At 42.2% G+C, this 25,188-nt stretch overlaps 1 protein-coding gene across 1 annotated transcript in view; it reads left to right on the forward strand.

The window, feature by feature from the left end:
* Positions 1–21,244, forward strand: part of znhit6 (zinc finger HIT-type containing 6) — a 44,581-nt gene extending 23,337 nt beyond the window's left edge. The window contains exons 6-10 of the mRNA XM_080724517.1: positions 2,747–2,818; positions 3,287–3,367; positions 7,468–7,548; positions 17,908–18,032; positions 20,548–21,244. Coding sequence (XP_080580643.1) covers positions 2,747–2,818; positions 3,287–3,367; positions 7,468–7,548; positions 17,908–18,032; positions 20,548–21,029 — 841 coding nt within the window. The 3' untranslated portion in view covers positions 21,030–21,244. The remainder of the gene's footprint in view (positions 1–2,746; positions 2,819–3,286; positions 3,368–7,467; positions 7,549–17,907; positions 18,033–20,547) is intronic.
* Positions 21,245–25,188: the final 3,944 nt, after the last annotated feature.

A 25,188-nucleotide genomic window follows, 5' to 3' on the forward strand; every position in this document is an offset into this window, starting at 1 on the left:
CACTCACAACCTTAATCTCTGCCAAGATCAAGCATACCCATATACATTTCTCTTATTGTGGGAGTGTGGAGGTAGGCCTACACCTGCATAGGGAATCCCTTCTCACCTCTACACATTTACTCCTGTTGCCTACCATAACACCCCCACTACCCCTCCCCACGACCAACTGGAAACTTAAAACCACTTTTCATTGGATGTTCTGCCAATTCTGAGCATAGTTCTCCCCTGTTGAACTCCTCCTCCCCCATACTTTTTTTTGCTCACCTCTTTCTTCATGGCCCCTCCTTCTGTTTTCTTGAAAAAACATGTCTCCTTGTTGTGTAACGCTGCCATCTGGATCCATGCAGCAGCAGAAGCAGCCCCAGAACAAGGCATGCTTTCAAAGAGAAAGGTGTATGGGGCGGGTTAGAGCAGCTCAGGGTGAGAGTTGATCAACCTTTTCAGAGTGTGTTTGTGTATTTCAATTCATTCGACCACTGTTTTTCCATTGGCCTGGGTGTTCAGAAAGAGGTTTTCCCGCTTTGAATGTATAAAGGATGAGTTGAAGCAGTGTTGTCGGCAGCCATAGGTCATTCTTACTAGGGATGCAACAGTTAATTCATCTAATCGATTTGACCGATTATAGATTTATTTTTATTTTAATAAAATAATGAAATGTTTTTTTTTTTATTCACATTAAAAAATAATGAAAATAGATCTACAACCTTCACGTAATGATTTGAGCTATTTTTGCGTGATTGTATCTGCCAGGCCGAAGGTGTGGCCGAGACTGTTTTCGCCCCTCTCTTTCCGTGACGTATCTCTCATATTTTCATAATCCATCCTGATTGGCTAAGATTGACTTCCAAAGTTTGGCCAGTTTTCAACAAAATGCCTCAAATCATGCACTTGGCAACCGATTGCCGTAAAACTTTGCACACACATTCCCTCTTGGCCAAGGAAGAAAGTCATTCTTTTCAAATTGGCTTCATGGTGGCGCTTTAACAGGCAGGTTCCCGTTTTGCCCATAACTCTTGAACCTCAACCTACCTGTCAATAACCTACCTGGCCTGGTGGAGACCTGTGCACAGAGGAGCAATTATTTCTAGTTTTAACATTTCATTTGCAATGACCCAAGTGTGGGAATAATAGGACAGCACACAGCAATTACAGTTTTTCGCATTGATTCATTGATATAAAAACATGTTTCTTGATTATGCTACTAATTCATAAATGCACAAAATCTAATATAATATCTATATAATATCTATAATATCTAATAATCTAATTTTCCACACCATAAAGTATAAAATAGGACTCAAGTGGTTAACGTCATGTCCCTATGATCTGTAGCACATGTACTGTAAATAATTGGGTGTATATAAATTGTAACTGTAACTGTAATTTAATTCATTCTGGAACTAAACTATTAGACCTGTATTTTGTGCTACTGTATGGTGAGTGAGATGCAAAAGATTCTTGTCCAATTAATAAATAAAATCCCAAAATATGGCTATAATAACATTAATTCATTCTATTCATTCTAATAACAAGGTCTATAATATATGCCTTGGCAAAGAGAGTACGGGTACTCTATGAGGGCATGTTTCATTTTTATTCTGCTCCACCCAATATATACCCAAGTAGTAATATATTAGGTCATGTCATTATGAAAGATGGCCTTAGTGTTTACAGTGTGTCTCAGCCCACAGTGTGTGAGACACCATTGCTCTAAAGAACATATGCAGCATTTGAATGCCGTCATCAGTGTTTGTACCATAGATTTACGTATGTGTGACCCATACAGTAAATTTCAACAGATCTAAAATGTGCGCTCTCCCAAATTGATCGGTATGACTAACCAAGCTGCAGCTGCCCTACTGATATTGAGTGCCAGTTGTATTGATCACCACCACCAGTTTCCATTTCAAGGGAGGGGGTATCAACAACTTAAACCCTATCCACGAGTTTCCAACGCCCCATAGTGCATTGCGCAAACGTCTGCATCGAGGTTCCGCCGCCGATTTACAAGCTCACAACGGGTTGCATCTGCGACGCGACGTGAGCTTGTATGTCTGCTGTTAAACCCGGAAGTTTGGTCCTGATAGTCTCCAGTAAACCCCCAGGGAAACTTGTGGATACACTTCAGTTAATCCCAGGGGTCTATATTATGACCAGCAAAAATAGCCGATCTACAAGCTCACAGTGAGTTGTGTTGCTAGGCGGTGTTGTAGAGCTTGTAGAAGTTGTAGATGTGCTATTTTTTTTCTATGGCTATTCATGTGGGAAAAAGTGGCCATTTCTGCACTATTGTTATCCTATCCTCAGCACAGTTACCATTGAGGGTCTGCATGTTTTGTTGTTGAGCCCACCCAGCAACCGACAGTCCATCCAAGTGTTTTAATACTTAATGCCCCAGCAGCACCCGAGAATAAGTCATCATTATGTTATGCACCAGCTGCTGTCCTCCTAGCACTAAATGTTCATTTTGTGGTCTCCAGGGCAACTCAGAATTTACTCAATCCACAGAGAGAGAGAGAGATGGACAAAATCTCATAAGCAGCCTAATGTAGGGTTTTGAACTGAAGCCTTGTTCGAATACCAACAGGGGTATTTATGTCAACTGCAGCAGGAAGGCTGGAAGAACACTGGGATGGCCACTACTCTTGTTTGTTTGTTTGTTTGTTTGTTTGTTCCTTTCGTCCCATTTTTGGCATTCACCAAACTTGAGCTGTGTATTCAGTGTCTTCTCCTTTCTATCTTTTAGGAAACTAAATCAGGTCCTTTGGCACCTGAAGCTCATCTTCCCACAGAGCAACACAGAGTTCAGTGAGAGAAGGTGAGTTGCACAACCCTTCATGTGTACACTTGAGCCTGTGTGTGTGTTGTGTGTGTGTGTGTGTGTGTGTGTGTGTGTGTGTGTGTGTGTGTGTGTGTGTGTGTGTGTGTGTGTGTGTGTGTGTGTGTGTGTGTGTGTGTGTGTGTGTGTTGTGTATGTTGTGTGTGTGGTGTCAGCGTCTTGGTTACTGGTGAAAGCCAACTTGAACTGAAAACTCTTTGGAGTTCTGAAGTTAAGTAATGTCATTGTTCTGGAGAAGGCACAGAACGCACAGACCCTGCAAAATGGATGTAATTACACCGCTGTGGCGTCCAATCAGCCACTTATCCTGGATAATAGGACGGCATCATGAAACCCACACGTATATTGTTAGCCAGGGATTATAGAAGCAGCACTAGAGCACAATCCAACATCCTTGTTTGATGTCATTTTTGACAATAACTGCATTTCTATCCTCTTACCCAATAGGGTACTAGATGAACAAACAGTGGAGCAGATCCTGACCCGCTACATTCATCCTACAGAGTCTGATCCTGTCAGACGCCAGAAGTAAGCCTTTTGGCATTCTTTACTCTTTCGTCAGTTGCATTGATCTACAACATCTTTGTTTCTCAACCTTTTGAATTTCAAGGACCCACAGTAAGGCTGATATATCGAATATTTATCAATATCGAGGTATCAACATGCAAGGTATACATATCGACAAATACGGCTTGAAATTAGGTATTGGTGTATTTGTCAAATTAATTAACAGAGACACTATGCATGCATGCAGCAAAAAAAGCAGTCCATCTGTAACCAGGTGTGAAAAACATTCAAAAATATATAATGCAATTGTTTTTACTATTATCGTGAGTACTATCGATATCGAGGTATTCAACAACGTTATCGAATATCGGAGGTTTTCCTAATATCACCCAGCCTTAACCCCCAGTTACCCTCCATTTAATTTCGTTTGTTTTATCTCTGGGACCTCAATCTACACTGTAAGATGATCAGTGTACCCTGTGAGTGTACAAATGGAACCAAATGAACCCGTAAGACTCCATTTGGTTCCATCTCTGTACGCTATCAGAGTTACAGACCCATAACTGTCTATTTGGACCCCTGGTGTTGAGAAATGGTTGAACTAACTCTTAATTATTCATTATATGTGCTCTAATGCCACATTCTCCCCATTCTAGTCAAGCCATTCCATCTACTTCTTCTGTCACTGTACCATTTTAATGTGTTTTGAATATTTGAAAAGATAATTTTTGTGGTTATGTTTGAAATGTTTGCTCTACTGCAAGCAAATAAATTCTATTAGGGCCAATAAAGTTTTGAACGTGATAGAATGCGCCAGCAGGCCCTGATCGCTGCCTGACAGCCCATCCCGTTCCGGACGATCATTGCTGCATGTCTCTCCCCATCTCTCTCCCGTTTCCTGTCAAACAATACAAAATAAATGTTCCAAAGGCATGTCATTTTACTGTGTATTATCCACTTGGGTTTGAGTACCTTTTCTAATTGATAGAGCTACCCACAGTGTCGTCCTGATGATCAAAGTTTATATAGTACTAGAGGTTCGCGGCCCTTTGGGCCGCTCACATCTAGAGTCCACGCCCGCTTCTTTACTAAAAAACTTTTTTTTTGAAAAAAAAAAGTTACAAAAAAAAAGTTTAAAAAAAAAAAAAAAAAATTTGGGGGGGAACTATTGTGGCGGAACTATTGTGGCGCAGCGCACGTTTCCGGTCGGACATATTTGACCGCCGGACGCACTTCCGGTTAAGAACTCCGTGTGCCAAGTGGTGTATACGGATGTTACTGCGATTGAGGTGAAAGAGAAAAGTGGAAAGTTGTGAGCTAACTATTAGCTATTTGTGTGTGTGTGTGTGTGTGTGTGTGTGTGTGTGTGTGTGTGTGTGTGTGTGTGTGTGTGTGTGTGTGTGTGTGTGTGTGTGTGTGTGTGTGTGTGTTCTGGCTACGCCCTCCTCGGTTGAAATTGGATCCGCCGGTCCCATAGCTGGGAATACGAGCCAATGGACGGCGGTCACCATGGCAACGGGGGGCCAATGATAGAGTTAAGGGCGGTATTCCTTACGTTCTAGCACCTACCTATGAGTTGAAGTCGATGTAAAGGGGGCGTGAATGGGCTTGGAAGTGGGATGCGGCTCTTAGAGGAATGTATATATAAGATATCCTTTTTATCAAGAATCCATCACAAACACACACTCTCTCTCTCTCTCTCTCTCTCTCTCACACACACACACACACACACACACACACACACACACACACACACACACACACACACACACTAAAGAGTGACATTTAGAAAATCACTGTGACGGGACATACAGTATCACCATCAGTGGTTGGTCCCAAACCTCTGGCCTGACCCCATCCCAATGACACCACACATGTTTTTAGAGGTGGAGTTGGCTAATGAGCAATGTGTAAAGGTTAGTGCTCACATTTATCCTCTGCTTGATTCTTTTTTAATGGCTTTACACAGACTCAACAGGAGGTTTGCCTAGATAAGGGATGGAAATACACTCGCTGTGACTGTTTCTCTCCTTTATAGTAGGCTACTCAGTACTGCAGAGTTTAGTTGTGTTGTGTTAAAGCCATAGCTGTGGTTGCAGTTAAATTCTGGGCTATATTTGGAAAATTCAGCTTATGCGTCCCATTCGATGTTCGAAATAGCTTTGCGTCTGTCGCTAAACTTGTGTATTGAACTAAAACATAAAACAACTTAACAATGTGATAATAGACCCAGAAATCAAACCTTTTAAGTATAATAACAGAAAGATTTGATTTCTGTTAAGTCCATTGTTTTCCCCTGAAAAGCTCAAAGGAGCAGTTTTATTGTTGGGAATGACCCGCCACTCCAAAGACACTGTTAAATCATTGGATTCTCATGTTCTGAACAATTGAGAAAAGGGAGTGGTGGAAACAAATCTAATGGAATTGCTCAGAATTATTCCTGCAGAAATCCAGATACTGTGATTCATTGTTAAATGCACCACACACCAACACCATTTGGACACAATTACTTTCCGCAATGCCACTGTGTCTGTGCAAGAAACTATGCATTCCAAAGGAGATCCACACAATGTCTGACAAGGTTTTTAAGACCCTGATATCAGCACTACTGCTGTGAATATGTAACAGATGCCACAGGGTAGAAACATTTTGGCTCATTGCATGTTAGATTTATGAACCAGCACCACCATCCTGCTCTGTCAAAACATACTTGTAGCCATGGCTGCAGTACTTTGGTTGTGATGTAGCTGGTCCTAGAGCAGGTCCACAGTCCCCTGCACGCTAGGCCACAGGCCCTATAATTGAGTTTGGCAGCAATGAGTGTAATGATTATGCCACTACTGCAGACTAGCTTTAAATCAGTCTGCAAGTAAATGAGCCCTCTATGACAGGGAATGGATCCAGGCACAAATATAACTCTCAGAATTGTTTAATGTCCACCGGGAATTCATAAGGCCTCCTTGCCTCTGTTCAGGCCAAGCTAAAACTATCAGTTTACTATTTTTCTTATAAATTGCATAAATTGATAGGTTAAAAACGCATTTAAGTTTTCAGAGGAGGTATGCCTGGGGAAAATGTTATTTTATTCCTCCTAGTTGCGTTACGTGTCTTGTGGGTTTATGCCCTTATAACAGCAAGGTATTGGATTTAGTCCAAACCCAACGAATGTATTTCTAAATGGAAAACGTTTTAGTTAGTGTCTTTCTTCTCTTTGCAATGACTCTCTTGCTCAAACTTAGAATATGAGTATTGTGCCCTTTCAACGGCAGTGACTTGCAAAATCTAATTACCGTAAACTAAATCATTAAAAAATGTGTCTTCATTTTGAGGACTGATACTGCAGACACAAATCATTGGTTTTCTTACTTTGTCCATCCCAGCCAAGATATGTTCAAGGAAATGTTATACCTGCAGTATAGCATCAACTCAACTCAACTCAACTTTATTTATATAGCACATTTCACATGACAAGTCAACCAAAGTGCTGTACAAGTTAAAAACAAAGAGCGAACAGTGCAATAAAAACAAAACAATAGCATACAATGAAATAAGCACAAAAAGAAAAAGCATTATTACCAATAAAGGAAGTCAGGTGTCGCTAAAAGCGACACCTTCAATGAGTTTTGTTTAACCGCATTTGTTTAACCGCATTTGTTTATCAGGCATTCTCTCAAGAAGCATCAAGTGTATATTGGGCTTTAAATGACTTCAAAGATAATAAAGATAAATCATGACACCACTGGCCTGGCCTGATGCAGAGTAGTGTCTGCTTAGTCTGGACTAAGTGGGGGGAGTTAACACTGCATGGCCCATTGGTTAATTGTACAGCAGCCTCAGGCGTCTGAGACCAAAGATGTGACAGCCATGAAGTCTGAGCTGTTGGGTGCATCTCGCCAGATGGCTGCACATTTTAGACTTCCCGTTAGGGCCGATTCATACTCCACTTTTAGAGCCGAATTTATTTCGGTTCGATTCGGGGGTCACAAAATCAGCCGAATTACTTTTTTCCCCAGCGGATTCCTTCGTGACTCGCGTTGGTGCAACCACGCTTGCAATTTCCCTGAATTGCACCTTTCTAGTTCAATTGTAGTCCATTATTAATATGTGACATTCTGTTTCAGATTGAAGATGTATGTGCATGAGCCATTTGATCATGTGAAGGTCTTCATGAAAGCAGAGGGGAGAAAGGCTAATTCTGTCAGGTGAGTTCTACACTTTACTCCTCTCATGTCATGTAATTTCCCATCTCCCTTTTCATATCTCAAGTCCTGGAGGTTTATATTCAAGTCGGTGTGTTCGCCTCCTATGAACTCTGACAGCCAGATGTAGGCTAAGCTAAAACTGCCCTTACAAAGCAGACGATAATAATAGATTATGTGAGAAGCTGAAAAACTATTTATGAATACAGTGTGCAAGATTTTTTGTAATCCTCTATCATTATATGTACCTGTCGTTTGAAAGTAAAAACCCACCAGCGTTTCATACACGGTCCAGCCATGTACTAGATTTTGACCTAGATGTGTTAGATGTGACGTCTCATGTTTTTGCTTATTAGGAGAAATATATGGCATTTAATAAAATACCTTGTCTATGATAGTGTTTTCTCATGACCAATCATTTCCGTTTTGGTTCTTGCTAGCAATTTTGTAAAAAAGAAAAAAAAAAGGTTTTGTAATCACAAAGTATCAGAGTCCTGTCATCAGTCAGACATCCTGTATGTGCGACCATTCTGTCCAATCCTTTGGGCTTGCCACTCATGAGTCATGACGGATTTATTCTGCATGTATGGAATCGACTTAATTGCTTTATGAACATGACATCAACAACTTGTAAATTCCTGTGTCACTACGCAGTGTTGAGGCTGAGAGTCATGGCTGGGAGGCCTCTTTTTCACACCCATCCTGCTTCCTCTGGAGGTGATTCCATGTACGAGAATGTCATTGATCAAGCCAGCCACACTTTTGTGTACAATCTTTCTCCTTAGCTCTTCTGCGTTAGCAGAAGGGTGGGGGCTGGTGTTGTAAGCACCCCTTTGCCTTGGCTAGTTTTGGGAGTCGTTGGACAGCGTACATTTTTACTTAGTCATGGAGTAAATCATGACCCTCAACACTCACACTCATTGCCCCCTAGGCCAACATGAAACAGCATGAAACCTTCCTTCCCCTATTCTTCCATCCCATCCTAAACTACTTTCTATTCCAGTTCCTTGTGAGGAAATACAGGAAAAGGAGTGTAAAAATGCAAGAGCCAGGATTTTAACTCATGACATGAATCATTTTAACACCTGGGCCATCACTTTTTCCCAAGCTTGAATTGAAACAAATTCCGGCATTAGCTTCTTGCCCTTATTCATTGATATTCACTGATCTGCCACAGTAGCAGATGTGTCCAATACATCCATACAATTCATCTCTAGTTCCTATCTGTATGATAACAGTTCTTTTGATTTGACTTTGGTTGTTATCACGTTGAGATATATCATTGCCCTGGTTACTTTTACATGCGCATTCAACCTCTTCCAGTGCACAGAAAAGAGGCACTGGTACCCCTTCTTGAGGTTACATAACCTGGGGGTCGAGAACGGGCATTGTGAAAGCCAGGATATTCTCCACATTCTCACCTGTGCGCTTGTCACCCACTCAATAGTTGACCCAGCATGTGTTAATTTGTCTCCACTGGTGCTGTGCATGGTACTATTGTGCGTAACAGGATGCAAAGAGAGCACATTTGCCCGCTTGCTTTTGTCCTGACGGAAGCAACGCAGTGCTAAAGAATGTGAATACATGACGTTTTGATGCTTCGGGTCTGGGAAATATTACCTTTGGCAGGGCCGGGGATCGTCAAATAGGACAACGATGTGTTTTGAATTTAATGAAAAAAAGGTTTGCCCATCTATTATGCCTCAACATAATGTCCTGTTTATCATTGTCTTAGGAATGATCTGCTGAGTAAGTGTTGGGCATCATGACAAGCCAATGTTCCTGGCAAAAATGTACAGTATGCGAGAGACAGGGAATAATAGGTAGTGGAATCTATCTTGGCTAAATGTTTCCATGTAATCAGTTCAAGACTGATGAGACCACTCCTTTGACATCACCCACACAGTAGTGCTACCACAAGGCTTCCCAGTGTATAATAGTTTTGTAGAATGGAGGGGACTCCTTGCTAACTTGGATGCTGTTTTGGCAAAACCATCCCAGCGCTTTGATTACTTTTGTGGAGGTGATGGGAGTTTAATTACATCACATGATTTGGCTCTCTGAAAACATTGTGTGTAGAAATTCCACTCTGTGCTGCTGTTTTTATAGAACAATACTGATTCATGTCATCATCATGCTGTTTTTTCTTTCTTTTCTTTTTTCATACATTTTTCAGAATTCGAAAGTGACTTGTCAGTGTGTAAGATTTACCTGTATCACCCAGTGATACTGATGAGTAAAATATCTTGTCGGTATTCTATTTGATTCATCGACCAAATCACTAGAATACCTTGTTTAGAAGATGATTCATTTACCACTATTTGAATTACTCCATGACCTATCCATTTTTTATTTTGCTTTACCCCCTTTTCTCTAATAATTTAAGAATACGCCCACACCCTGCCGAACTAATAAGCAACGTTTTGGGCACTGATGAAGTTTTCACGCATCATACGCCTTTTTGTCCCCCATTTAGTCGTTATGCCACACAAATTATTTTCTTACTTTCTTTTTTCTTTTTTTATACCTTTATTGATAGAGATAGACTGTAGTCTGACAGGAAATGGGGGCGAGAGTTGGGGAGTGACATGCAGCAAAGGCCACCTTGATCGGGACAGGTAGAAACTTTGCTCTAGTGCAATTAATTGCAACCTCTGTGGTATGGAAATTGCATTAGTTCTTATTGTGATAAGAAACAAATATTTTGAATTATTCTAACCTAGCTGATAAGATCCCTGAACTTGGCGCTATCAGGGCCACGGTGTGTCATTAGGACAGTTAACTTGCCTTGCCTTATCTAATGTATAATGATGAACTGTGATGCCGTCCATTTTCGGACAAATGCCTGATCCTATAAATCCACAAAATCTCTGTCTGTGTGTGGGCCTGTAGTCTGTATTGTACTTCACATATCTCGAGAACTGTCCAACCCACGACTTCAAACTTGGGACCGCCAATCCAACCGATATGCCCCGTTATCATGCCCATATATGGGACCATCCGACTTCAAAGTCTGCCTATGTATCACAGAGGGAGTGATGCAGCAAGTCGGAAGTCGGTCGGATCAGCAGATATCCAAATCCCTGTGAATGGTGTACCCTGATGTCATCAATATGATAGTCCTAGTACTGACGCCATAGGATGGCCTGGACTCCATATTGAGTATGTCGGTCGGCAAGAGAGACGCAGGGAGACTTGTGTACTTTCTTTTCCAATCAAAATGAACAGAAATGTGACAATTGGTTGTCACATTGGTTGTAATTCTGCTCCCAAAAACAAAGGAGGTCAACTTAAACAAACTGAACAGCTATTAACTGCATGGCATGACTAACCTAACCAAAACCAAACTAACTAATAAATCCCTGCCCCTCCCCATATGTAAAAGGTAACATGGTGCAGTCCAAGCCCCCAGAACGGCTTGTAAACGTTGAAGCGGCCGCCCTACTGGCCAAAGCTGGAATTTCAGGCGGGGTGAAACATACATGCACGAGCATAAGAGCGCGGCGCTGGGGTCTACAATAGGGTCGACGTCATTCGTAACGTCATTCGTGACGTTTTGGAACCAGAGCTGGTTCCAATTTCCCCCAGAATGCACCTGGATTAGCTACAGCACGTAGCCGTTGCTTCAAAACGCCACTGAGCACTTGCATTGAAATGATAGTGGGGGCGGGGCCCGTCCGCTCTCTATTTTATATATAGTCTATGGTGCAGTCCAATTAACTCATCAGCTCCTTATAAGCAGATCCGAACAGCTGGTCTCTTTCCTTGACGCGAGCAGCACTCCTCAGAACTGATAATAACTGAAAAACAAAAAGAAAGAAAGAAATAATTTGTTCGCTTAGAAACTATTATTAGCTTATACTGGTAGCGGTAGGTAAGACTCATTTTGTGAATGAATCACTTGGCGCTGCCATTATATTTACTTTATTTACAACTTTATTTAAAGTGCAGTGAGTACTTTTCAATTTGTATTCAGTTTCAGTCATTTTAAATGGTAACATTATCTGCTGTTAATGTAGTAAACTTTATGTTCTGTAGTAATGTGTATGCAATGGAAAAGACCAGAGGGGAAAACTTTTGCAGCCTACCCCTGCATGACTAAATGGGATGTTAATCCATCAACAACATTTAAGTTTAAATCTTGGTGCTGGCAGAGGGTAGAGAAGGCAGGCAGGGTAGAAAAGGTGTTGCAAAAGGAGAAAGTATGTTCCTGTCAGCAGTACGTGAGACATGGGGAAAGTGTTGACTGTGCTAATGAAAGAAATTGTGTAAAGCTATACTACACAGACGGGAGTTAAACAATTCCAGAGGTGTGTCTTTTTCTTTCCATAATTATACCGTTGCCCCATTATCTCCCTCCGTCCCTCTCTTTTTCTCTGCTCTGTCATATCTATAAGGGCTTGTATAACAGGGGCCTCCGTTCAGTATTGCTTTTTTACGAAGTGTTTATTGTCAACATTATCCTTTTTAAGCAGGACAGAAATATGTTGTGTGTGTGCGTGTGCGTGCGTGTGCGCGCGTGCGTGCGTGCGTGCGTGCGTGCGTGTGTGTGTGGTCAAGGTGGAATTACCTCATATTAGATAGCTACAGTTACATAAGAGGGCCAGGGCCGAAAACCATAACTCTAATAATAAGAGAGGCCCCTTCCAAACAAGAGTCACATCCCGTTGCAAGGTCCCACGTAAGGTTCAGTGCATCACAAGCACTAGGTGGCCTCCTCCGAGGGAATAAAGCACTCCTTTTGGTGGAGAGGGGGGGGCCTTCATTTTGAGCCCTATGATTAAAATGATGAAGTCTGCTTTACACAAACAACATTTTACATGTTTGCGTGTGTGTGTGTGTTATAATCGTCTCTTGGGAAACTACTCGAGCTGCTTCAGTTGTTTTGGCAGATGAAACCCCAGAGGGACATGCCTGCAGGCTATACAGGTGTGCAACACGGATTAGATTTTTCATTACGTCAGGTTTTCTTTTTTGCGATACAAAACCACAAATAATTTATTATGACTACCGGTATCTTCTTTTTTGTATTTTAATCATTTTTTGGCATTGTCCTGACTAGTGCAGCCATAGCGAGGTTACCTGGGGCCAATAGAGTTTAACTCTGCAGGGCCACGTCTAAAAGGATGAAAACGTAGAGCTGGAAGGACAATGAAAGTCATTATGGGCTTTTTGTGTTCAATATTTATTTCTCTTTTTTCCTGCTCAATGTCTCTTGGAATTTCAAGAACGATCAAATAAAGCATCCCCAGTCCTAAACTAAAGTTAGCTGTGCAAACAGTCAACATCCTCTGACTGGAAAGTAGGCAGACCATGCATCATCAATAGGACCATTCACGCTGCTGCAAGTTTGTTTTTGTAATATTTGTTTTCCATGTTTATTTGTTTTTTTATTCATTCGACAGCTTGAATCCAGATGATAGCCTAGGCATTGCTCCTCTCTTCATTATGCTATAAAACACTACTTGTATATATAGAATCTTGGAGTGTCTCCTGGTTCACACACAGCGTTCATTTCAACTGTCATTCTTTTTTTCCTTTTCTCTTTTACGCCTTTTTCTCCCCTATTTAGTCATTATGCCAGTTGATTCCTCCCTACACACATTTTGTGTTGTCACTGCAGTTGTATCCTACTGACTCACCTGCCAGTGAGGAGCCCCCACCGGGAGGACGTAGAGCCTTTGTCCTACTCCTCCAGCCCCAGTCTATAGGAGTACCTGCATATCAGCCTCCCCGCCCGGCTGTAGATCTGCTATTTTCAAAAGATTTTTATACATTTGAAAACATGAAATGGAACATTCTGTATATAGTCGGGGCCTTAGGGAGATAAAATGGTAATTCCGTGCTAATCAGTCTAAAAGCGCCAAGTTTCGCACAGATGTAGCCCAGGACATGCTCTAATGATTTAGCTAGGGCGCCTCGGGGTCGCCACAGCGGCCAAATCAAGTTGGGCTCCCATCGACTTTCTATACACTATACTGCAGGGGGGAAAAATCTGCTTTAAGTAGCATGTGAGGGGTCTAACTAGGGGTTTGTCATGATTCTGAATCCATTGCAAGCATTTGTTTTGCACAAAAAACTTTCCTTGAGCAAAAAAAACTGAACAACAAAACGATGGTTTAATGATGATAGTGATGAGTCATCACTTTTCACAGTTTTGTTGGGGCCATTTTTAGCCCAAGGAATGTGGGCTACATCTGTGCGCTTTTAGACTGATTAGCATGAAAAAACCCTAAAGCCCCCGACTAATAATGAGTACTTTTACTTTTGGTACTTTAAGTACATTTTGATGCCAATACTTTTGTACTTTTACTCAAGTACATTTTGAATTCCGGACTTTTACTTGTAACAGAGTGTTTCTACATTGCGATCTCCAGTTCTCAGGGTGGACAGTCTAACTACAAGACCACTTGAGTTGGTATCACACCGTTTCCATGTCCTAACCTTTACACAGAATAATTGCACACATTCACGCCATGAACAGACAGTGTAAAAGCGTTTTTTCTCAATTCATGTTCTCTAAAACCCAATTGTCCCGGTCTCTCCAAATACTACTTTCTCTGACATATTTGTGGTATACCCTCTCCTTAACACTGCTAAACCTGTCTGCATGCTCTTCCTCAGCACCTTTACAGTGAATGCTTCTATTCAGGCTATTTGCAGTGTGAAGCTTATTATAGACATTGTTCGTAAAAACAGCTGGGTAATTATAACAGCAGGACAAATTGCGTAATTGCTAAACGCTACTGTAATAGTCTGGTAATATTGTTTACCTGGATAAATCACTTTCTCCCTCCCTCCCACTCTCGTTCTTGCGCTTGCTGCGTTCGTGGCTGTACCAGACTCATGTCGTGTACTCGTGTTATACTCTAAAGGGATCTGTCCCGCCTCAGGAAAAAAATACTTCAACATGTAGGCTATGTGCAATCAGCATGACAAGAAAAGCACACAAACAACGGGCAATCCATGAAAGAAATCTCAACATTACTATTTCCATAAAAAGTTTCACCACCAGCCACCAGATATTAATTGATTAATTAATTAATCCGCCACTCTAAATCTGATAACATTGAGCCAGGCGGAGCGAAACATTTTGGAATGATGTTATTTCTGGTTGTATTCTGGGATCTGTAGTCCTGGGAACACTCACGGTTTGTGAGAGTGTGTGTTTGCAACGAATCACTGAAAACACGGATATGGAGTAGATCTACGTCTTTGGCGGTGAATGCCTATTAACTCAGCTGCGTGCTGCACTGATAACTGTTGCCTGATTTGTACTTTATGCCTATCTATATTTTTGGCGTGCGACACCATCGTAACCCAACGACTGCCATATACATGGACTTGGTGTGGTCATGGTCACTCAAAGGGGAGAGACGGCACTAGTCAAATATCGGTGATAGCAGAGTAGACAGGAAAACAATAGGAAAACCCAGGAGAGTACACCAGTCTTGTGCTGTGTTCATTCACTAGAACACTATATAGAGAACAGATGTGTGCGTGTTCTTATCCCAGCCAGCCGGCCAACCAACCAGCAGTGCTGTAGCAGGGGCCAGAGATCTACAGTTGCATCCACACCACAGGGAGCTGCAATCTGTTTTGCCATCAAGCCCGTCCTGGGATGTTTACAAATGACGTTGTTTTAGTTTGTTTTAGTCACAAAAATGTACAATGAAACGCATGCCAAAGATTTGCACTGTTGTGTGCACAATGCAGATGTGGCCATTTTAGAATATCTATGCTTGCTACACTCTTCCTCCACCCTCTTGTTCAGCGAGGAAACATTTTGGAGAAGCTTGCAAAGCGTTTGTGTATACCAGCTTGTGAACAAGTTCTTTACAATCTCAGAAGTACAGCATGGTGCGTATCCCTTTACATAATGTGCAGACATACTGTGCACATACTTACTTTCCAATATGGAACTCAAACGTATTTTGTGAATTGTTTTAATCCCTCGCTCGATTCATATCTGTTGAAAATATTTTGTCAATATGGGAATACACCAAACAGTTTGCTCAGTTGCCCAATGCCCATTATTGCTCGTTTTAAATACCACCATACCATGGACCGCTGGTGGTTCCCGGTCCATTTGGTTACATGATGTGTACACTCCTTTAAAGGTGCATGAAACCCCAAATCTCATTTTTTAAAAGTATCAATACTGCAATGTTCACACTGTAAAAGTACTTCGTCGTACAGTGCTGCGCACAGCGTGTCGCGTTGTCGGCGTTTTCTGTGCACGTGAAGGTGCGTGTTTGTCAACACACACACACACACACACACACACACACACACACAAGGAAGAAGTCTGAACAGTGCTACCAGTGCTCTGATTGCTCCGGTTGTCCAGCAGGACATGGGCGGTAAACGTGTCAACAAAGCATGGACGGAGAAAGTTAAACCATGGATAAAATATCTGACGGCTTGTTTGTAAAGACATTTTTTCCAGTAAATATGCCATGAACCTGCGGAATCTTTTATTATTTTTACATCTGCAATGGCTAGTTTTAATTTTTGTTTTCGGAATTCGCATTTTCAGTGCGGACAGCTTCTCTGGCTCTACTTTCAGAATATAATGATATGCACGCTCAACTCCGCCCCCTCCCTCCACAACAACATGCAACCATGCCCGCATTTTTTCGTTCTTTTCATATTCTGAATTCTGGTAAAATAAATAAAGAGGCGGGGGTATCATGAACCAAGTTTAAACATTGAGGATTTTACATTCCAGAGATTAAAAAACTAAAAATGTTATCAAATGGTTGTCCATGGTCTGATACATTCAGTATCAAACTGAGAGTCCGTGAAATAAAAGGGTTGAGATCTGTACTCTACTACATGCACAGTAACTCTACTCAAACTAAGCTGTGCCATAGCATAGTTTATTCGGTCTGTGTTGAGAAGTGGCTCAACTATTTCTCAGCTATGCCAGCCCACAGAGTATCTCTTTTTCTCCATGTGAATCTTTTTCCTTCATCCTTTCCTGCAGGAAATGCCAACAGATATTACTGTTGACTTGTGGGATTATGCGAGATGATCCCTTGCCCACCCCAGAGAATCTATTTTTTTCTCTTGCTCTCTTTCTCTCTGGGGGGGAGGGTTTCTTGGAACCTGGCCCAGTTGTAAAGACCTGTAAATGTCACATTACATCCCAGTGCTTTGATTGGCTTGGCGAGTGGGTGTGCGCCTGGTTCTCTGTGTGCTTTTAGCAAAACAAAGGATGGATGTCACAGTCCTCGCCCCGTCTCCCTTGTACTCAGCAGTCAGTGTGGGGTGCAGGGGGTGGGTGCTCCCCTGCTCCCCATACATCAGAACTGTATCATGCCTCGGATTTTGGTGATGACAGACTTTAAGCTGGATGGTCTGAGTTGGTCAAGCGTGGAGGCAAACCGTGTTCCCCAAGAGCACTGCTAACTCTTTAGCATGATGATTTATGAGCGCCCCTAATGCATGACAGCACTACTCAGAGAGGAGACCTAACTGATGTCATCTCAGTGTTGCAGGAAGAGGAATGATGGATTGGGGGTGGGGGGGGGGGGGGCAGGGTGTGGAGACAATTATGCTTCAAGTGTTGTTGCGTGTTTTTAAGAGATGTTATTGACTCTCGGCTAAAGTCAGTCGTTTTCATCCCTGAGATGAAGACGCTCCGCCAAGAGGGGTCTTGGCTCTGCCAAGCTATGACTCTTATCTCCATCAATCCTCGAAAGAGTCCCAGGCAGCCATCAGCTCACCGCAGGCTGCTGGAAACAAAATGCTGCTGTTGCGAAGTAGAGGATGTCAACGCCATGACCATCCGCCATGTTTAGCTACTAGAGCTACTGCTCAGTCTTTATAACCTTTACAAAATGCAATTCCTCTGTAATTATGTTTGTGTACAGCAAAGAGTTTTACACTTAAATGAAGACTTTTTTGTACTGTGTATGAGCTGCTTTCTGTTGCAACTTGGCATGTCTGGCATGTTTATTTCTACAGTTTGTTTTTGTTCTGTAAAACGGTGGTCTCAAAAGTGGGGTTTGCCCCAGGGGTCCTTGAGGAGGTTACAGTGGGTCCCAGGCAGCTAAGTTATTTGATAACGCATCAAAATCTGTTGAAGAACATTAACCCTACATTCATCGCATATATGAAAATGGCCGATCTTTGTCTACAAGCTCACAACGCATCATGATGCCATAAGTTGTGAGCTCATTGATCTGCTATTCTTTTTTTCTTTCAATTTTCTTTTTTTCAATCTTGACAAATCTGGAAAATGTTGGATATTATTTAAACGTCTTAAAAAAACAAATCTTGTATGGGGGTCCCTGGCACAAAATACTGGTCAAATACATTGTTGTAAGGTGTTGTTTTCTTGTTTTTCTATGCTAGGTATCATGAGCTGGACCTTGGGAAGAGCCTAAAGGACAATCTGAGATGCAAAATGCTGATTGAATACCCGGTGCTCCACATTGTTCTCAGAGACAATTTCTCAGACTATCCATTGAGAGGAGCAGGTAACCACACTCTTGACTACCATCATAAGCAGTACTATACATGATACTATACACTTTTTAAAACATGTATAAAATAAGTATTATTTGATTTATTAATATTTTATTCTGCTTAATTTTAACCCTGGCATTCCAATTTTGGACATGACGTTGTTGGTCCAAATGTCCGAAAATTGCATGCAGATCTACATACAGATCTACAGCAATGTTCAAGGAAATTTGAAAATGTGTTTGAATGTTTGAATTGTTTGAATACATTTTTAAATCGGGCTTAAGTGGTAAATCTACTTTTTAGTTTTTTCTGCTTAAGCCTAATGCATGCTCCATCTTGAGACGGTGTCGTGTCAGACTTGTAGGTTGGCCATGTTCGACGCGCAACACTGTTTTGTGACAAAGTATAAACCGGGCTTTAGCACTTTCAAGAACTAATATCTCACAGGGTGGAGATGTGACATGAGTCTATCCTCATTTAGCCTCAAAATGACAACCCCCACGCCATCCCACCCCCCACCCCAATTCCATAGGCATTGTATCATGTCCTGGTGCCTCTGACAGCCGCTTTAAGGCTCCCTGTCCCCTTATTTATCACTCTGACAACACACTACCCAGAAGGAAACAAGTGTGTCCTGCGTAACATCACACACACCAGGCCAATCTCGGCTGGAGCCAGAGCCAAAGAGAGGATCAAAGATGGCAGACATAACAAACGGTGACAGCATGAGTTGTGAAATGTCAGAAAAGATAGAAACTTTATTTATCCAGGGGGAAATTGCTAAAGGATGGGGAAAGCTGTGTTGCCTCTCCTTTATTGGTCGGGCTTAAGCCCAGCGGTCCTCATGCAGCCTCCAGTTTGAGGTGGTTGTTGTCCAGATATGTCTGCCAGTGCCATCCATTGCACTGGACAAGCGCCTATCACCCTGGAGCTTAGAACTGTGTGTGCCAGCTCACAAAAGAGCCCACTGGGCCTCTCATTATTAATTTGTCAGAATCCGAGAGGCTGAATGACACAAGGTAAATTTAGTGCCTGTGTATGTGTGTTTTCAATGATAAGGCTGTAGCGCTAAGCTGCTTTGCCATACTGTAAATCTGTGAGATATGCTGATAATCCCACATACCGTGGCCAGGGGGATATGGGCAGGAGGTGATAAAGAGTAATCGGACACTGGTGGCTGGCCGTCCAGGGAGGCTATGAGCTACTAGAGTAACTATAGTTTTGACGACATGGCAATCATGACAGACGTGTTGCATGTGGTTGGTCTCTATCTTGATTTCAATTTCAGGACTGAATACAGCTAACCGTAGCTAACCCTTTGTTCATGTCACTCACTTTCCCCCAGGAGAGCAATTCTTTGACAGTTTTCATTGCTGTCAAAACAAATTATTTCTCGCCTGGACAATGATTTTCAATAAGCTTTTGATCACATGGCTTAAAAGTTTTGAGCTGGCTTCTGGTCTCCAGGGATAGTTAACAGGATAACAGTCAGAGGACAGAGATCTTTTGCTCTGTCCTGCCTGTAGTAACGGAAAACATTCTCTATTTATGCTTTAAAGGTGATATTTTTTGGTTTACAAAAGTTTTTTGTTCAAAAGTAAAATCCTAATATTCTGATCGTAATCATTGGTGCAGGCAATGCAGTTTTATTTGTATAGGCAATTCAATGGGTTTTACACAGAACATCAAGCAAGGAAACACATTTATAAAATGACATTAGAATGCATAAAACTACAGTTACAGTGCAGAAGAGAAAAGAGAAAAATAAAAAACTTAAAGGCAGCGGCAAACAGAAAGGTCCTTTGTTGTGATTTAAAAGAAATAAGAGTGGCGGCAGACCTGCATTTTCTGGGAGATTGTTCCAGATATGTCATGTGGTGCATATCACATGACATATCTGGGATTGACGCGTTGACACCACGTGGGCATCAAATGAGTTAATGATCTCATAGGCTTCATGTGATTCATAATTGACAGTGATTAAGGCAAAGGTACAAACATGGAAGCACCTGATATGTGATGTAAAACTGTAGCAGTTGTCACACTTTCACATGTAATATTATATTGGCTTTGCTTCAGTTGTATCTCTGCATGTATGGCATAGTTCATTTAGGAAGTCATAAGATTTTTGTATAATTGGGAATTTGCTGTGGCATTCTGCACTGCGTCTTTCACAAACGTCCACGCTACTTTATTGCGTAGCTCAAGGCTTGGCACACAGGCTCAATTGGGAAGCCAAATCATAGTGTCATTGTCTATCTGTGCTCTGTGTATGTGTGTGTGCGCACACACATTTGTGTGTACAAAGAAAATCCTCACTGTAAATTATTCTCAGGTTAATTTTTACTCTCATTTAGATTAACACTGAGGATTTTACAGGGCATGTCAGTGTTTGCCCATGCCTGTGTGCCACCCTGGTATAGTGCACACACACAAACTAGTCACACATGTTTTGAGTTTGTGAGACTGCTGCTTTTGCATAACTCCGTGTACACTCACACTTGCCATGTACACTGTTTGTTCCAGTGGAACCTGCGTCAGCCCACAGTACTTTAACGACAAAGAGTCACGGGGCAGCCCCAGGCAGGAGGGAAGTGGCCCAAATCCCTCCATGCCAACAAGAAACTTGCACCCCTGCAGCAAGCAGTGGCGTCCAAGAGATCTGTCCTGAACTTGAACCGCCAAAGCCTAAAAGAGCCAAGAGGGATGCAGAGGAGTTGGAGGATGGAGAGATCATGGACAGTGATGATGAAGACAAGAAAGATGCCATAAACAATACTGAAGATGATTCCCGGCATGCTAATTTAGTTTCTGATACAAAAGGGAGTAAATATGAGTTGGCAGACAGTGTCGACGATGATGCCCCCATTAATGGCAAGCATGATGTCAAAGGCAGTTCCGAGTGTGTAAATGAGCATATTGATGCTCCTGCTGGTGACAATGGGGCAGTCATAAAGAGTGCTGAGGTCAGCAAAGCGTCAGCGCTCTCTGGAGGAGGAGGAGACTAAAGAGAGTGGTTTTCGGCCCTGTTAGTTCATACCAGTCATCACAATGACAAAACCCAGTCAATAAATCCCATGGATAGGAATGATATTGCCATGCAGCAGATGTCTTTAATGAAATGAAATAAAGAGACAGATGTTGCTGTCAGGCAGTCAATAAATCAATCTGTTGTCAGTATACAATAGGCTTAATACAAGCTGAGAATGTTTTCAGACCCTACATAATGTTATAAAAAGATGTCTGGGTGGTTCAGATGACAACTCTATTATGCAAAGATGTTATTGCAGCATTTTCTATAGTTTTTTATTTTATTTTAGATTATATATCCTGTGGTCACTTTCCTCAATAAAGTACATTTTTGAGAGATCCTTTTGTGTATGTTTCTCCTTTAATCCTTGGATTTTGGAAATCTATCCATCCATCTTCAAACCGTTTATCCGAAGTCTGGTCCCAGAGGTAGCAGCTCCAGCAGGGGACCCCAGACTTCTCTTTCCCTGACCACATACTGTAAGCCAGCTCACTGGGAGATCCCGAGGCGTTCTTAGGCCAGCATGGAGATATAATCCCACCATCTGGTCCTCGGTCTGCCCTGTAGCCTCCTGCCAGCTGGACGTGCCTGGAAAACCTCCCTGGAGAGGCGACCAGGAGGCATCCTTACTAAATGCCCGAACCGTCTCAACTGGCTGCTTTCAACGAAAAGGAGCAGCGGCTCTACTCCAGACTCTCACGAATCGATTTAGCTTCTCACCTCATCCCTAAGGGAGATGCCAGGGGCGCTCGTATGCTCCTGTTCTTTCGGTTATATTCCATATTTAATGACCATAGGTGAGGGTAGGAATGAAGATTGACAGGTAGATCAAGAGCTTTGCCTTGTGGCTCAACTCTCTTTTCTTCACAACTGTGTGGTAAAGCGAACGCAATCCTGCTCCCCACTGGTCCGATTCTCCAGCTGTTCTCAAGCTCCATCCTCCCTTCACTCGAGAACGTTAAAGCCCTGAGATACTCCATCACTTGGGCTAAGGACTCTGAGTGTTAATGTGCAATGTATAAATGGATAAATGAACACAGAATTTACTGTGTATGCTTACCACTGGGTTATATATCATTCATGGTCATGTCACAAAATAAATCTAAATGCACTTAATGCATCCATTCAGACGCCCGTTTTAGGAGGATTAAGTAACACTATGGCTTATCCCTGGTTAATTCTAAAATGTGCAAGACGTTCCCCTTGTTGAATATATATTTAAAGTGAAGAGTGTGGGATAACATCTGTATCCTTCCCCACCACCCCCAGTTGATGAGGCTGAAACAGTTGCTCAATTGTGTCAAAGAGAGACTATTAGCTCATACCATACATACAGAAAAGAACGAATGTCTTCATAATTCCTTTGGCAGCGATTCACTTTTTTTTCTTGTGCTACATTTATAGTCTTATATATCATGTAATTAGCAAGCTGTACTGTCTCTCAAGTGTGGAGAGTGCTAGTCTTTCTGACGCGTTTGAAGTGGGTCCCATATGTGGTTTTGTGTGCTTATACGCTGCCTCTATATGCCTTGTTGGTATAACGTAATGTTAGTTTATTGCGGCGACAGAGAGCCAGTAATAATAACTGAAAGTGTAACTCACTGGTAGGGACTTCTCTGTGTATGTATGTGTTTTTATAACCTCCGTTAACCCCTTTGGAAGTTTAACCCCTATGGATGGGCTGGCTTTGATGTCTAGTCTGTGGTGACGCATTTTTTAACCCAAGCACGGGGAGGGGTGATGATCTCATGTCCCACTGTGCATCTCTGTCCCAGAGGCCCCAACATCTTTCTTTATTGCTCGTCCTGCAACGCCATTAGCTTATCTAATGCTTTGTTGTACAATTGTTCTTTCTAATCTTGTTTAAAGAACAACCCTGATAGGCAAGCGTTGAATTGCAGTACGTCAGCAAAAGTCTTAAAGCGCTGGCATCTCTCAAAATAGTTTTCTGACAATAAATATTCAATTTCCCGCAGCTTTTTATTGTACCTTACAGTATAATTAACCAGGTAAGTTGTTTCCACACATTTTCCATAGCTAACGAGAGATTTGTCAACGGTTTGTGTGTGCAACAAGCAGGGACGTGCTGGGCCCCTGATTCAGCCCGGGAAAAAGAGTTGTAGAGGCCCTCATTTCGCGCTATAGAGAGAGAGATCTCTCTATAGCGCTGCTGCTACTCAAAGATTGCTGCCATTTCAGATCATGACAAGTGACAAGCCAGTGGGCCAATTACATGAGTTATATTTCGTCATTGTCGGGTGGAAACCTTGTACATCCAAAACCATTTTAAAAATGATTCAAACTAGTGAAAACAGCCGATCTACAAGCACACAACGCCTCGCACCGCGAGGCGTTGTGTGCTTGTAGATCTGCTGTTTTCACTACTTTTGTGCGACAGCCTTGTATGATGAAGCAGGGCTTTGCAAATTTGAAACTTGGAGATACGAGGTTTCTGCCTGACAGTGACGATTAACTTTGTTGGCCGCCCAGCCCCAAAATGGAACGACGGCCGACATTTTATTTTAATTTTTTCCTAATGGCCGGCCTGGACCGGCCTGGAATGAACCGGCCGTTGGGGAATTGTCCCGCTTTTCCCAATTGCCAGCACGTCCCTGGCAACAAGGATGCCTTCAGCTTCACCTCTCATTTCCCCTCAAATCACCCCCTTGCTGACGCTTCCTGCCTGCCTGTAGGAGGGAATTGTGGGCCAGAGGCGCCCCAGGTTGCTGCTGTGTTAGGCCTCATCGTGCCAACTCGTGTGCCAGGATCCAGTGGTGGCCATTAACGTTCTACAATTGTTAACTGGCGTCAGATGACGTGACATGCTATTTCTGAAGGGAAACAAAGCAGTAAAAATAGACTCACCTCTCAAGATTGGCAGGTAAGGTTGTGGGTAAGGTGGCGGCGGTTTGTGGCTGTTGATGGAATGGAACAGTTATATAACATTCAAGCAGACTGACCATCCAGCATGGAGGAAAATGCTCGTTAAAGTATGGTACCCTACAGCGCACGCTGTACCATAGTTTCATCAATTCTGATTCACACTGCATCCCTCTGTTTTGGCAGAATTCCTGTTTCTTACACATCTGTTACTTCTTTTCCTGTAGCTTTGCCTGGGTTGAAATGCCACCCATTTTCATTTTAGCAGCCCTCTTAATTTTCAATCTCAATAAAACTACTCAATGAAACCACAAAAAAGAAGTGCCTTTGTTTCTATTTGCTGTTAAAAAATCAGTTTGTGCTGTTTTTAGCATGTTGGAACACAACGCATTGGAAATAATGCCTCCACTTTCGTTAAATTACCCCTTGATATTTCTGAAGCTGGCTTGCACGAAATTAGCCTTGATTTGGTGGGCAGAGTTACATTTTATTGTGCATAATTGTTATTTTATGAGACCTGCTTTGAGACACAGCTCTGCTGCCGTGGCTTTATTCTGAATAAGGCTCGTTTCTGCAGGTACTGAAGCACAAAGCCTTATGTGTCCCTACTCCACATTGTTCTTATTAGGCACATTGACTGTCATTTATCAAGCAAGATATAAACAAATACAATAAAAGGGAGTTTTAGTGCATTTACAAAATGCATTTCAACAAAGTATTGTATGATCCCGAGGAGAAAGTGTTTTTTCTGCTATCACCCAGCAGATGTCTTGCTCAGATGAGCACTCGGTGTGGAGCTGTTGGAGGTTATGTGTCTTTCTTAGGGACATTTAGAGAAGTAAATGGGTGAGCCTATAGGGTCGAACTGGTGACGTCTCTACCCACTCAGCTATGGCCGCCCCATTTCATCTGCATCGATGTGTTTTGGAATGTATATTTCATGTTTGAATAGGTTTCTGCCTAATATTTCCTACCTCACTGAATTTAACTCTCCAGTGAAACCAAATGGACCCTTCACATTCCATTTGGTTCCATTTGAACACTCTGACGAGTTCATTGTACACTCAGGATTTTACTGTGTATATTTTCTCTTTGGATCCGACCGAGGCATTATGAAGCCTAGAAACATTATTTATTGCGATGTAACTTATGCTTGACATGCTGCAGTGTGCATAACTACCTTGAAGAAAGATTGAGGGCAGGGATGGTAGGATTGAGCTATTTGGTCTGCTTTAGTTCAGACATCAGACATCACT

The sequence above is a fragment of the Nannobrachium achirus genome, assembly GCF_963921795.1.
Source record: "Nannobrachium achirus genome assembly, chromosome: 1".
In the NCBI taxonomy this organism is placed as follows: Eukaryota; Metazoa; Chordata; class Actinopteri; order Myctophiformes; family Myctophidae; genus Nannobrachium; species Nannobrachium achirus.